The sequence below is a fragment of the Leptopilina heterotoma genome, unplaced genomic scaffold (assembly GCF_015476425.1).
Source record: "Leptopilina heterotoma isolate Lh14 unplaced genomic scaffold, ASM1547642v1 Lhet_211, whole genome shotgun sequence".
Classification (NCBI taxonomy): domain Eukaryota; kingdom Metazoa; phylum Arthropoda; class Insecta; order Hymenoptera; family Figitidae; genus Leptopilina; species Leptopilina heterotoma.
In genome coordinates, this window is record NW_025110928.1 from 804,177 (window position 1) to 820,321 (window position 16,145).

Here is a 16,145-nt window from a genome sequence, read left to right on the forward strand (position 1 = left end):
TACGAAACTTTGTGTTCGAGAATTCACGATAGACAGCGAAGTGGAAACTCAAACCACGCGTTTTTAGATTGCACGAAACATTTTTACCATTTTCTGATCAAATGTTCACCAGAAAATACGAAACATTTCTACATTCAAGCTTGTTTTATAAATTACAACACTGGTTGCAGTTTCTCGACAATTGTTCTGCTTAAAGTAGTGAAAGTTTCTGGGTTTTTGAAAAACTTCGTCTAGGAATCTTAAATATCCGCTAGTGCGAAATTAGTTTCGTAAAATCTGCTGAACTTATTTTTTCCGTGCATTTTAACAAAAATGAAAAATTCTACACAATTACAGATACTAGAAATATTTATAAAAAAGCCTTTTTGTTTTATGTTGTTGAGCTGAATAAAAATCGGAGATAATTACATAGACTAAAAATAAATAAATAATTAATAATTTTAGCTGTAATAAAGATTTTATTCTAAAAATTATAAACAATAACGTACAATATTTTGCTTCTAAGGTACCATTTTACCTATTTTACAGTAGATAAAAAAATAATATATACAGAAAAATAATAGGAATTTAAAAATTTAGTTTTGCTTAGAATTTTTCACAATGAAACGAGTATTTTAACATTTTAAAAACATTTTTGGTTTTTCTAATTCTAATTCTACATTGATTTAAATAATGTAAGCTCTAAATTTAAAGTTAAAATGTTGTACAATATGAACTTGAAAACTTGAGATTTTTAATATTCAAATTGAAAAAATTGAATTTTCTGAATAAGACTTTATAAAATTTCCTGACAATTCCAGGTCTAAAAAAATTTTAAAAACCTTTTATTTAGGATAAAGAGACTACCCGTTTAGAAAAATGGTGAGGGCCCCCGGCGGGGTCCTCTTGCCATAAGGAATCCGTAGGGGCTATGCTACGGGACCTACTTGAAAAATATTGCTTTATTGTAGGTGACTTGCTGACTTGCTTTTGATAATTCAATAAATTATTTATTGACACTAATACACCATGACAAATAATTAAATAGTTTAATAATAATAATAACAACGTTAATAATAAAATAATAGACCATAAATATTCATAAATTAATATTTTTATTATTTAAAAATAAAAATGTCAAAACATTTGTGTTAAAAACGCGTTTTTCATAGTTTAGAATCATAATAAACTTTAATTTTTTATTTAAAAAAAATTTTTTTTTTGGACGTAGAAATTTTTTTTAGTCAATTATATGGGCAATCTATGCGGGCCCCTCGCGAGGGCCCTCATGGATTTGCCCTCATGTGAGTTCAATATTTCCAAAAAAGTAACATTAAATATTTGTTAAAAACGCGATTTTCATTGTTTAAAATCATTATAATCATTAATTTTTGTTATGTAAAAAAATATTTTTTGTTAGAACTTAGAAATTTTTGCTAATTAATGTTGTGGTCAATCTATGCGGGCCCCTCGTGTGGGCCCGCATTGTAAACATAATTTGTTAGTGTAAAAAAAAGTTCGTTGTTTGGACTTAGAAAAATTGTTGAGCAGGGCATTCATAGTGGCTACGAGCAGGGGCCCTGCTGGTGCCCTCGTAAATTTCCATAACTTTGTGATAGAATTTCCGGAAAAATGTCACTCAATGTTTATTTCAGTTGCTTTGAAATGTAATTTAATGCATTCTGATCTAAAGTTTTTTAATAAAAAAAATATTTTTTTGAAACTTAGATAAATTTTTGAGCAGGGCAGCCGTAAGGGCAAAGAGCGGGGCCCTAAGAAATTGATGTATATAATGTCCAATTGACGTCTTCGGGACGTCTTTAAGACGTCTTTTGGACATAAAACTTTGAAATTTTTCCTACGAGAAAAAAGTTGGCAACTTTTTCAAGATCAAGATCAACAACTTTCAAGATAATATCAGTTTCCACATACAGTATCCCCAAACCAGGATGTTTAGTGAATTATGTTTTTTAAATTTCCGAATTTTTTAAATGCAGTCAAACCTGGATTATTCGAACTAATTTATAGGCATGATTTGGTTCGGACGATATAAATTGCAATTATTTTCGTTTAAAGTTAATTTAGCTTTAATAAAACAATTTTAGTAACTTCTATTTTTGCAATTTGTTTGAACTTTAAAAATAATAAATATTAAAAATTGTAACATAGCCTTAAAAAACTGTCATTTTAAATGAGCATGTATTCTATTTGTTTTCGTGAGTTATGTGTTTTATAAACGCTATCGCGAATAATGTTTTCATTTAAGAGCCATCGATTTGTCTTCTTTTAAGTAATTACATTAAAAGTCACTGAATAATCACTAAAACTTCTTTGTTTTTATAAGATTTTTGTACCAATAGATGTAAAATTTAAAAGTTTTTGCTTAATATGACGAAAAAGTTCGGACAAATTGATTTACAGTTTGGATAATGAAGAGTTCAAATAATCGAGGTTCCACTGTAATAAGTTAAAAAGAATATGGGTTTAAATTTCAGGGACATTTTATTTATTAAAATAGTATTTCTCTTACTACAAAATTTTGATTTTTTTTATTAAGATCAAAATAAAACGCAATTAAAGCTGTTTAGTCTAGTTAATAAGCACGTCCAACTTTTGAAATGTTTCGTTTAATTCGATCTCCAGTCCTCTTGAAACAATCCGCAATAACTCCTTCAATCGCAGTTTCCGTGGTTGTTGGAAAACTTTTCAGAATTTCTCCTACAAAAGAAAATTGGTTGAATTAAAGAAACAATATAACTTAACTGTGTAGCAATGTATTTATTTGGTTGATTCAACTAGAATTTCGTTGTTTGCAATAAATTTTTTTTCTGAGTGTAGGGGAGACTGAGGTAAACCAGACCACTTTTTTTCAGATCGGTAAAAATCTAGGAAATTATTCTCTAAATCCAAGTTAATTTATATCATTTGAAAGCTTATGATTTCTACTAAGAAAATAAAAAAGAATTTTTTAATTGATCTTTTTAGTTTTACTTAAAGAAACTTTTTAACACAAATCTACCAAATTTTGAAATCTCAATTTTCCAGAGTAAATTAGGTACTTCAAGTTGGGTGGGGGAAATCCAATATAGCTGACATCAGCTGATTTACCGGAGGACAAACAATGCATTGAAGTCAATGGGACAAATTAGTTTTTTAACCATAACTTTTAAAAAATTCATTTTTGAACTTTGTGTAATGGAAAATTATTCTTTATTTATCGAAAGCTATTTTTTAAAACAATAAAATTTAATTTTTTGGTTTTATTGTTTTAAAAAATATCTTTCGATAAATATTACTTGATTGGGATTTAAGATGTTTCTACACTACCAACATTTATAAATATTAGAGGTAATATAGATAGTAATATAATATAATATTACATTACTGTAGCAATACATCATAATGACACTTACAGCAAACACATCCCTGATGACAAATTTTGATCCGCCTTGAATTCTCTGAAATATATATATATATATATATATATATAAATATATACAAATATAAAATTGAAAACGTGCATTTGTATATAGGGCAAATTTTCTTAAGTGTACTAAGCTCAAAAGTAAAAGTTGGTAAATCGGACTAATATTTCCACAATCTTTAGTATTACTAGTAACTACTTAAACCACTAAATATAATAGAATTTTCTTTGAAAATTTTTGTCCAATTTGATCAAGACAATTTTCAAAAAATTAAAATCATATCAGAGTGTCTACTGAAAATATGACTTAAAATTCCAGGACATTTATATGTGTAACAGGGTTTCCACAAGTCAGGGAAGTCAAGGAATTCAGGGAAAAGTCAGGAATTTTTATTAAAAGTACTAAAAAAAATTTAATTTATATAATTTATAGAAAAATTATTAATTTTGGTGTCTTTTGTTTGCCTTATAAACTATAAACTTGCCAAGAATTCTAATACAAACCTTTCAATTCTTTCTATATTTGACAATAATTTCTTTTTAAATAACTTTTAAATAACTTCGCATGAATTCAATTAGGTTTAAAAGTTTTTTAAAATTCTCTTCAAAATTTCTATTATCTTTATAAATAATAAAATTCTTCTCCAAAATTCAATTATTTTCAAAAAATTTAATAAAATTCTTGGCAAAATTTCAATTATTTTCAAAATTATTCCTCATTTCAATTATTTTTGAGATCCATTTAAATAAAATTTTCCAAAAGAATTCTATTATTTAAACAAAATTTTAATAAAAATTTAACAGGAATTCAATTACTTAGGTACTAATTTCTTTTATAAATTTCTTCGTATCAATTTAATTATTTAAAATCTTTTAAGGGGCCAGTCTGGGTCTTTTGCACGTATTTTGAAGAATTTTTTTTTTCATAGTGAAATTTATTTAAACATTTTTGAATTTTTACATATTACAGATATATTAAACTAAATAAAAAAAATTTATTTTTATATTTTTTGTTGTTAACCCTCTGCCTACTCAAGTGACCGTTATCGACAAAAAACGACAATTCGGTCGCCTGGTGGGGACTATGGGAATTACATTTAAAAGCGCTAGAGTGGGGATAACTCAGCGTAGGCAGAGGGTTAATAGCGAAGAAATGGCCAACTGTAAAAAAAAATCTCGAAAATCTGGTTAACATGATATCTTCAGTCAGAACAGACGGAATCAAAAAATTCAAACGGTTTATTAAAATGTATGTAAATGGTTACAGCCTGAACTAAAATCATAATTTTTAAATAATTTTTAACCTATTTTTTAAACAATTTTAGTTGCAAAAGAAGCGTTGAAAAAGTAGAAAGTCCGCCATTTTGTTATTTTTCAATGCAAATTTTTTATTTTAGTTCCAGCTGTAAACATTTACCTATATTTTAATAATCCGTTTGAATTTTTTGATTCTGTTTGTTCTGACTGAAGATATCATGTCAACCAGATTTTTCAGATTTTTTTTACAGTCTCCATTTCTTCGCTATTAACAACAAAAAATACATAAAGAAAAATTTTATTTTTATTTTAATATACGTGTAATAATATGTAAAAATTTAGAAATGTTTAAATGAATTTCACTATAAAAAAAATTCTTCAAAATACGTGCAAAAGACCCAGACTGCACCCTTCATGAAATTTTTGAAAAAATTTAAATAGGGTAAGTGTACCAATTGCCGAGGGTGTTCCATTTGTCGATGTTACCATGGTAATAACCAAAAAATATTGTCTAAAATGTCTCATTTGTTTGTTTATATAATATTAATATATTTTTTTTACATTTATAACGCATAAAAAAATTAATATTTATTACTTTTTTTCATTTTCAATGTGCTACACTGTTTAAATAAAATTCAAAGTTTGTTTACTCGACAACAGGAACCATCCTCGACAATTGGTACGTTTACCCTATATAAAGAAAAATTGAAAAAATAGTCTCAGAAATTCAAATATTTCAAAAAATTTAAATAAAAATCTTTTAAGGGTGTTCGAACAAGAAAAACCTTTAAAAATGGCTGCCAGAACTTATGCTTCATCTGAAATGGATTATTATCACAATTGAGACATTTATCACAATTTTTAAAAAATTAGCCGGAATCTTGAATGGTTGTACTTTCATTTTCTTCTAATAAATTAAACATTTATACATAAATAGAATGATAGGAAGTAAACTAGAACCACACAAGCGAAATATAAACAAATTAGTGCTATTAAAAAATATCTTCAGAGGGCATCACCCACCAGGTACATAGAAATCTCTTAGTTTACTTCCTATTGTTGCATATATGTTAAACAATCTTCAATTTCTTAGACTCAAATTAAAGCAAAAATTTTCAAAATTCCGGCTGATTCTTTTCAAATTACTATCAATGTGTCAATTACGATAAACATTCGTATCAAAAAAAGTATAACTTCTGACCGCCATTTTTAAATACCTTTCTTGATCGAACACCCTTAATAATTCTATTAATTAAATAAAAGTTGACGAAATTCTTTACAAGATTTAGTTCATTAAATTGCAATTTTAACAAAATTTTCTTATATAATTCAATTATTTACAAAACATTTCACCTTAAGAATTAAATTATTTTCACAAAATTACATTTTTAAGGAAATTCAATTATTTAAAGAAATTTGAATAAAATCCTTCGCCAGAAATCAATTATTTTTTTTCTTGAGAATTCAATTATTTTTAAAAATTTTGATAAAATGCTCTATAAATTTGAAAAATTACAATAAAATCGGCCATAGAATATCACTATTTTCGTAAAAAACAACATTTTTCTATAAATACAATTATTGTCAAAAATTTTTGTAAAACTCTTCGAAACAATTCAATTATTTAAGATATTTTAATAAAATTCTTCCCAAGAATTCAATTTTTTTTAAAATAAACATTTTCACAGGAATTAAATAATTTAAAAAATTTTTTTAATTTTGTATTAAATTTTAACTATTTTTAAAGAGTTTTTAAAAATTCTGAAAAATTCAATTATTTAAAAAAATTTGAGTAAAATTCTTCACAAGAAATTAATTATTTTCATAAATAATATTTTTATCTGAAATTCAATTATTTTTACAAATAAAATTCTTCACAGGAATTCAAATAATTCTTAATAAAGATTTTTTATAATTTTATAAAATTCGCTGAAAAAATTCAATTGCTATTAAAAATTTTGATGAAATTCTTCATAAAAATTCAATTTTGTAAAACATGTAATTACTGAATAAATTATTTATTTTTGTATTTTAGTAATTGAATTCTGAAGAAATTTTCTAATAAAAATTTATTCAAAAATGAATTTCTCTTAAAATTTTAAATTATAATTGAATATTAAAAACATTATAGCGTGAATTTTTAGAATTAATTTAATTTTAAAAATAATTTAATTTAAAATCTTTGAAAATTTGAATTTTTAGTTACAATATTCTTATGAAATAAAATAATGATTTTATTACTTTGTTATCTTAAATTTATTATAATATTCTCGTAAGTTAGGTATTGAATTTGAGAATATAAATTCCTAAAGAAAAATAATAATGATTAAATATTTATTTTAAAAAAGAAGTTATTAATGTTCTTCAGGGTCAGGAAAAACCTGAAAATTTTGTCTGGAAATCAGGGAAAAATAAAATTAAAATTTTGTGGCAACCATGTGTAATATTATTTCATATTACGATTTTAAAATAATTTAAATTAACCTATACTTAAACAAAAATATTTATTTTATTATAAAAAAAGTTAAAAATGAATATTGTATAGATACCAGTTTCTTTAATCAAATGACAAATTGAAATTATTTTTTGATGGCTCAAAAAAATTATTTTTTTAAAATTGAGTAAAATTTTTAATCCAGGACATTTAAGGACATTTATTCAAATTCCAGGACATTTCCAGGTATTCCAGGACTTCAAGGATCAGTAGACACCCTGCATTGTATGCACTTTAAAAATTTTCAAATTTTTACCAAATTGTTTAATTACTTTTTATTTATTTAAATATTTCAGAAATATGAAGATATTTTGTTTGTTAAAAGTATAGACTAGAAAAAAGAAGAAAAAACAAGTTCTTTCTGAAACGGGTGTCTACATAGAAATTTTTCCTCCGAGAAATAAAATTCCAGTTTTAACTTTTAACGAAAATGATAAACTCATATATAATTGCAGAGACTAAAATTGTTTTCGAAAAAAGCTTTTTATTACCAATTTTTTTATTTGAAAAACCTTTTATTTAAGATGAAAAATATTAACTGAAAAATTACAATGTATAATGTCCAATTGACGTCCTCGGGACGTCCTAGGGACGTCTTTTGGACATAGAACTTAGAAATTTTTCCTCCGAGAAATGAGATTCCAGTTTTAACTTTTAATAAAAATGACAAACTCTATATAATTACAGAGACTAAAACGGTTTTCGAAAAAAGCTTTTTATTACCAATTTTTTTATTTGGAAAACCTTTTACTTAAGATGAAGAAGCGTAACTGAAAAATTGCAATGTATAATGTCCAATTGACGTCCTCGGGACGTCCTAGGGACGTCTTTTGGACATAGAACTTAGAAATTTTTCCTCCGAGAAATAAGATTCCCGTTTTAACTTTTAACGAAAATGATAAACTCATATATAATTTCAGAGACTAAAACGGTTTTCGAAAAAAGCTTTTTATTACCAATTTTTTTATTTGAAAAACCTTTTATTTAAGATGAAAAAGATTAACTGAAAAATTACAATGTATAATGTCCAATTGACGTCCTCGGGACGTCCTAGGGACGTCTTTTGGACATAGAACTTAGAAATTTTTCCTCCGAGAAATAAGATTCCAGTTTTAATTTTTAACGAAAATGATAAACTCGATATTATTACAGAGAATAAAAGCGATTACGTAAAAAGCTTTTTGCTTTATTACAAACTTTGTATTGGAAATTTTTATGATATTTTGAATTTCGAAAAACTTTAAACCGTTTGAACTACCAACTACAAAAATATGTACTTAACAAAGCAAGAAACTACATTATAAATATTTTTGTTCGAAAAAGTGGACCATCTATTTTAAAACGAGTATAATAAATAATAAAATAAACCAATTATTGCTTATTAAATTTAGGACTTAAATTAAACGACATTGAATAAAACATTGAACAAAGAAACATAGTAATTGGGGTACAATAAATCATGCACAAAAAAGTATAAATGATAGAGATATGAAAGCAGAACAATTACCTGCGATAGTGTTTTCAGAATTTGCCTCTCTTAATCCCTCGTTAGGATTACCAACAGCAATTGGACTGCTCTCTCTGGAACTATCAATTGGACTGCCCTCCCTGAAAGTGTCACTGAAGCTGTTCTCCCGGAAGCTGCTATTTCGATTGCTTCCCTTAATTAGGTCGACTGGACTGCTCTTCACGACTGTCGTTTGGGATGTCCCTCTAGCTCGACTAGCATGGCTGGTCTTCCTTAAGCTGCTACTTGGATTGGCTCCCCCATTAAATTGACTGGACTCCTCTTCACGACTGTCGTTTGGGATGTCCCCCTAGCTCGACTAGCATGGCTGGTCTTCCTTAAGCTGCTACTTGGATTGGCTCCCCCATTAAATTGACTGGACTGCTCTTCACGACTGTCGTTTGGGATGTCCCCCTAGCTCGACTAGCATGGCTGGTCTCCCTTAAGCTGCTACTTGGATTGGCTCCCCCAATTAGGTCGACTGGACTGCTCTTCACGACTGTCGTTTGGGATGTCCCTCTAGCTCGACTAGCATGGCTGGTCTCCCTGAAGCTGCTACTTGGATTGTCTCCCCCAATTAGGTCGACTGGACTGCTCTTCACGACACTGCTATTTCGATAGGTTCCCCCCATTTGGTCGACTGGACTGCTCTTCACGACTGTCGTTTGGGATGTCCCTCTAGCTCGACTAGCATGGCTCGTCTCCCTGAAGCTGCTACTTGGATTGGCTCCTCCAATTAGGTCGACTGGACTGCTCTTCACGACACTGCTATTTCGATTGGTTCCCCCAATTAGGTCGATTGGACTGCTCTTCACGACACTAACGTTTGGGATGTCCCCCATAGCTCGATAAGCATGGCTTGTCTTCTCGAAACTGCTAGTTCGATGTGATCTCTCATGGAATCGCACTCAAATAAAATATATTTTGTTTAAATAATATTTTTCTCTGGGTTTTTATAGATTTTTAAAGAATTAGCGAAATTTTCCAAAAATTCACGGATATTTTTTTCAATTCCTCGTTTTTCCCGTACGTATACCAGTAGGCTCCTTACCAAAAATTTAATTTTAAAAAAGTAGTAAAAAGTAACTTTAAAATTAATAAGTAGAAAATTTAAATTTGCCCACAAAAATTTGATTATTTATTTACCCCTTCGCTTTGCCTGATTATCGTAAAAAATATTAACTTTTTTTTCATATCCTTATAATAATTCTAAATTTTATTTTCCTAACTTTATCCTTAATTTTATCTAAAATATTTACTTCTTTCTTATCCTGCTAATAAATTGAATTCCTGGAATTTTAATTTTCATGAAAGAATTTAAATATTTATAAAAATAATTTAATTTTTGCGAAGAATTTATAAAAATGTTTAAATAATTCATTTCTTTGGAATAATGTTTTTAAATTCTAATTTAAATAATTTAATTCATAAAAAAATTTTGTTATTTATAAAAAGAATTGAAATCTTACAAAGATTTTTACAAAAATTTTTTTAAATAATTGAATTCTATTTGGAAATTTTATAAAAATAGTAGATAATATAGAAAAACATTTAAATGCGAAAAGTTTTCGAGAACAACTGAATTTTTCCTTAGAATTTTATCAAAACTTTTTTAAAAAATTGAATTTCCAAAAAATATGTGCTTTTTTTGTTTTAAATTTAATGAAAAATGTTATTATTAGTGAAAGTAATTAAATTATAAATTGTATAACAATTTTGTTAAAGAATAGATTTTTTCGAAATTTTTTTAAAATACTATTCAAAATTAATTGAATTCCTGTGGAAGTTTTATTATTTATAAAAATAATTGAATTTTGAATAAATTTTTTTTTATTATGAATTATTTTGCGAAATTTTATGATAATACTAGATATTGAAAATAATTGAATTTCTAATTTTTTATAAAAATAATTGAATCGTTTTAAAGAATTTGATTAAAATTATTACGAAATTCCGATTATTCTGAAATTCTTCAATTAAATATATTAGAAATTAAAAACTTTAAATATTGAAAAAAATTACATTAAACTTATTGAGAAAAATTAAATTTATAGAATTCTTAATTAAAAATATGAAAAGTTCAAATTTTGAAAGATTTTAATTTCATATTCATTTTTAAATCAATATTTATTAGAAAATTCTACGAGAAATCAATTATTTAACTATAAAAATAATTATTTTATTAAACAATTGAATAATTGAAATTCTGCCAAGAATTTTATTAAAAGTTTTGAAAATAATTGAATTGCCGAGAAAAATTTTATTATTTATAAAGATAATTGAAATTTTGACAATTTTTCAAGATATCCGAGGCCTGTAGGATGAAAAAGCTTAACTGAAAAATTGCAATGTATAATGTCCAACTGACGTCCCGGGGACGTCCTAGGGACGTCTTTTGGACATAGAACTTAGAAATTTTTCCTTAGAGAAATAAGATTCCAGTTTTAATTTTTAATATAAATATCAAACTCTATATAATTACAGAGACTAAAACGGTTTTCGAAAAAAGCTTTTTATTACCAATTTTTTTATTTGGAAAACCTTTTATTTAAGATGAAAAAGATTAACTGAAAAATTACAATGTATAATGTCCAATTGACGTCCTCGGGACGTCCTAGGGACGTCTTTTGGACATAGCACTTAGAAATTTTTCCTCCGATAAATAAGATTCCAGTTTTAAGTTTTAACGAAAATGATAAACTCATATATAATTTCAGAGACTAAAACGGTTTTCGAAAAAAGTTTTTTATTACCAATTTTTTTATTTGGAAAGCCTTTTACTTAAGATGAAGGAGCGTAACTGAAAAATTACAATGTATAATGTCCAATTGACGTCCTCGGGACGTCTTTTGGACATAGAACTTAGAAATTTTTCCTCCGAGAAATAAGATTCCCGTTTTAACTTTTAACGAAAATGATAAACTCATATATAATTTCAGAGACTAAAACGGTTTTTGAAAAAAGCTTTTTATTACCAATTTTTTTATTTGAAAAACCTTTTATTTAAGATGAAAAAGATTAACTGAAAAATTACAATGTATAATGTCCAATTGACGTCCTCGGGACGTCTTTTGGACATAGAACTTAGAAATTTTTCCTCCGAGAAATAAGATTCCAGTTTTAACTTTTAACGAAAATGATAAACTCATATATAATTTCAGAGACTAAAACGGTTTTCGAAAAAAGCTTTTTATTACCAATTTTTTTATTTGGAAAACCTTTTACTTAAGATGAAGAAGCGTAACTGAAAAATTGCAATGTATAATGTCCAATTGACGTCCTCGGGACGTCCTAGGGACGTCTTTTGGACATAGAACTTAGAAATTTTTCCTCCGAGAAATGAGATTCCGGTTTTAACTTTTAACGAAAATGATAAACTCGATATTATTACAGAGACTAAAAAAGCGATTACGTAAAAAGCTTTTTGCTTTATTACAAACTTTGTATTGGAAATTTTTATGATATTTTGAATTTCGAAAAACTTTAAACCGTTTGAACTACCAACTACAAAAATATGTACTTAACAAAGCAAGAAACTACATTATAAATATTTTTGTTCGAAAAAGTGGACCATCTATTTTAAAACGAGTATAATAAATAATAAAATAAACCAATTATTGGTTATTAAATTTGGGACTTAAATTAAACGACATTGAATAAAACATTAGATAAAGAAACATAATAATTAGGGTGCAATAAATCATGCACAAAAAATTTTTGAAAGATTTTAATTTGAAATTCATTTTTAAATCAATATTTATTAGAAAATTCTATGAAAATTCAATTATTTAACTATAAAAATAATTATTTTATTAAACAATTGAATAATTGAAATTCTGCTAAGAATTTTATTAAAAGTTTTGAAAATAATTGAATTGCTGAGAAAAATTTTATTATTTATAAAGATAATTAAAATTTTGACAAGAATATTTGTAAATTTTTAAACATACTTGCATTTCTGAGAAGAATTTTATTAAAATTATTTTGAAAAAAATTCAATTGTTAGGCAAAGAATTTCATTAAAACTTTTGAAAATTATTTTATTCTTTAAAGAAATTTAATTATAAATTCATTAAAAATAATACTCAAATTCTAATAAATAAATTGTAGCAAAGGTTATTAAAATAATTAAATTTCTTTAATAATAACATTTTTAAGAATAATAAATTTTTTCGAGGAATTCCATTAAAATTGTATTAAAAATAATTAAGTTTTATTATTTATGAAAATAATTGAATGTTTCCGTTGAATTTTATTAAAATTTTGTTTAACTAATTGAATTCTTTTAGGAATTTTTATTAAAGTAGTAGATATTAAAAATCATTGAATTGTAAACGCAATTCTTTTAAAATTGAATTAATTTTGAAACATTTAAGTGAAATTAGATTTCAAGAATAAACACAATAATTTTAGAAAACAACAATTTTCCAGGATTCCGATTGAAAATCCCTGACTTTACAAGGTTTTTTCAAAGTTTATAAAATTACCTGACATTTCCAGGTTTTCCAATTTTCCAGGTTGCGTGGCAACTCTGAATTAGTAAATAGATTTTTGAAGATAAGTGCAAAGGCCTAAAAAATTTTAATTATACTTTTCTAAAATCCTGTCTTTTCCTTAATTACAAGATTATTCAAAACTTTTAATGCCATATAAGAAAAAAATGTTCTAAAAATTTTGATGAATACGTTTTTCTTAAGATATTTCAGTTTTTATATCTGGGAGCAAAAATTCTAAAAATTACTTCCTCAATAGTGTTGTGATGTTCAAAAACGAATAATCGATAGAATAATTAAATAATGAAAGTACACAAAAGTTTAAAACTGACTTTAAAAAATGGTTGTCAACTACTTTATCTCTCAAAGAGAAAAACTTTTGATCCCTTTAAATCACACAATTCATCTTTAATTAAAAATATCTTTGACATTAAAAATCTCATCTTAATATTGATAAAAAGGATAAAAAAATCCTTAACAATTCAATACAATAATTTTGCGTATTTCAATACCTTGCATTTATCTATTTCGTTCATCTATTTCTTTAACGAAAACAAATTATAATCTTATCGTATTTTAAAAAACAACTTAACTTCAAAAAAAGATTTTTTTAACTTACAAATACATAAATATTTTTTGTTTACCTTATTATCAGTTTCAAATCCAAACGGAATTTTCCTAGTATTAAAAACGAAAAGTAAACAAATCTGCAGAGATCATAAACAAAAGTCTTTAGAAGGCGTAACGCGTTCGAATATCCTCCAATCTCTTCGAAACTTCAGACGATGTTTTTTTCTAAATCGCCGGCAATATTTTTTTGAATTGTAGACTGAATTGAGTTGAATTGCTCGCATAAATCACCATCATCTGAAGGAGAGTGGATGAATAATTAAATATGTCTAATATCAGAATTTAGTTTAGTAAGTTAGTTTTTTAGTTTAGACTTTTTAGTTTCAATTTAGTTTCAGAATTCTTTGCGAAGAATTTAATCAAAATTTTTTAATATAATACAATTTTTTTTAAAAACACTAATTAAATTTTTCGCTGAACTACATACAAATTGTATAATAAATAATTGAATTCTTTCAAAAAATTTTATTATTTACAAAAAATTCAATTCTTGCAAAGAAAAGTTCATCGAATTAGACTTATTCTCTAAAACAATTGTTCCTATCAAATTCAAAAAAGAATCTTATTGAATTCATTTTTTTAAAAACAAAAATTAAAATTTTGATAGAAATTGTAATTATATAAACATTTTTCTTTTAAAAATTGTTATGATGTAATATCGAAAATATTCAAAAATAACAGAAAATAAAATGAAGGACGAATTTTCCAAATTTTCAGAATCTTTAACTTTTTATATCTATATAGTCGGACACTATGATTGTTAAAATAATGAATAAAAAACTATTTGTCGAAATATAATTTCAAATAACACTATTTTCATAAAATATGAATTACATACCACTATGTAATTGTTTGGAATAAAATAAAATTCCGATAATTTGGCATGAGCTGGATGTGGCTTCCATTGATGACTCGACAGAAAAGACAGGTTTCCGGTTCCGCCGTTCCGGTGTATCGTTACTAGTTCAACCTTCAACATTAAGGTTTATCCACATAGAGTGAAACATCCAAACTGCGACAATTAGGCTGTTTCACTACATCGAGATATTTCGAGTTCGAGTATGACGTCAGATAGCTGTAGGAAAAACAAACAGACGACGCAAAGCAATTCTTATAAGAGAAAAAAATTTTGCATTTTCTTTTCAATGTTTTGCAAATTTAATGGATTTTAAACACTTTATATCTACATAAATGTAATTGAAACGGATTCTGTAAAATAATTGTAGTGAAATTAACACTTTACACATCATCACAGAAACTTAAAAATATGCTAAATTGTATGTTTTTAAGGTTAGGAATGTCTATTTACCACTATTATCTCTATGTATAAAATGTATAAAATAAGGGTAAACAATCGTTCCTAACCTCAAAAACATACATTTTAGCCATGGAGTAGTATAAGGAGACCGAACGACCGTGCGAAATCTGTATTGAAAGTGTACCACTTTTTGGTACCCGCTTAGCATCGTGAAAACACCGAATGCAACACTAGCGCTACTTGTGAGAAAAGTGGTAACTGTCATGGAAATTCATAATATAACCTACAATTATGTATGTGCAGCAACGTGCAGCGTAGTATGGTTATAGCGTAGTCAAATATAGTGATAAATATTTATTATTCGCCAAGTGTAAATAGTAAACTGGCATGTGATTATTAAAAAAATGCAGTTTATTTCTTCATTTTCCCGCGAGTAGCGCTAGTGTTGCATTCGGTGTTTTCACGATGTTAAGAGGGAACCGAAATCAGGTCCACTTTCAATACATGTCGTTCGGTCTCCTTAGGGTGGAGTCCCATGGCAGCGTTTTGCGTTGCGTTTTGTAACTAGGCCATGAGTGCAAATATAGCAAACATATATCTTCATCTCTCTCACACTCATTGCCTAGTTACAAATCGCAACGCAAAACGCTGCCATGGGACTTCAGCCTAAGGCTGAAGTCCCATGGCAGCGTTTAAGTTTCTGTGAAGTGTAAAGTGTTAATTTCACTACAATTATTTTACAGAATGCGTTTCAATTACATATATGTAGATAAAAAATGTTCCAAATCCATTAAATTTGCAAAACATTGAAAAGAAAATGCAAAATTTTTTTTCTCCCATAAGAATTGCATTGCGTCGTCTGTTTGTTATCCCTCCAGCTATCTGACGTCACACCTGAAATCGACTCTGACGTCACAACTGAAAAAGCCTAAGGCTGAAGTCCCATGGCATCGTTTTGCGTTGCGTTTTGTAACTAGGCCATGCGTGTGAGAGAGATGAGATGGAGATATACGTTCGCTATATTTGCACTCAGGCCGCAGTCCCATGGCAGCTTTTGCGTTGCGTCGTAATGAGAGAGAATGCAGCAAACGTATATTTGCGTC

The 16,145-nt window shown here is 26.8% G+C and overlaps 2 protein-coding genes across 3 annotated transcripts in view; both read right to left on the reverse strand.

The window, feature by feature from the left end:
* Positions 1 to 16,145, reverse strand: part of LOC122501551 (inactive dipeptidyl peptidase 10) — a 248,201-nt gene that overhangs the window by 212,126 nt on the left and 19,930 nt on the right. The gene's annotated exons all lie outside the window — the stretch shown is intronic.
* Positions 8,968 to 14,801, reverse strand: LOC122501552. Its single transcript, XM_043611100.1, has 3 exons — positions 14,623 to 14,801; positions 13,799 to 14,021; positions 8,968 to 9,568 (listed from the first exon to the last, which is right to left on the reverse strand). Exon 3 carries the CDS (start codon positions 9,501 to 9,503, stop codon positions 9,000 to 9,002), a length of 504 nt encoding a protein of 167 aa, XP_043467035.1. The 5' UTR covers positions 9,504 to 9,568; positions 13,799 to 14,021; positions 14,623 to 14,801; the 3' UTR covers positions 8,968 to 8,999.

What these genes read in the sequence shown, in the direction of transcription:
- LOC122501552 (XM_043611100.1), bottom strand. Translation starts at nt 9,503, where the DNA reads ATGGGGGACATCCCAAACGTTAGTGTCGTGAAGAGCAGTCCAATCGAC.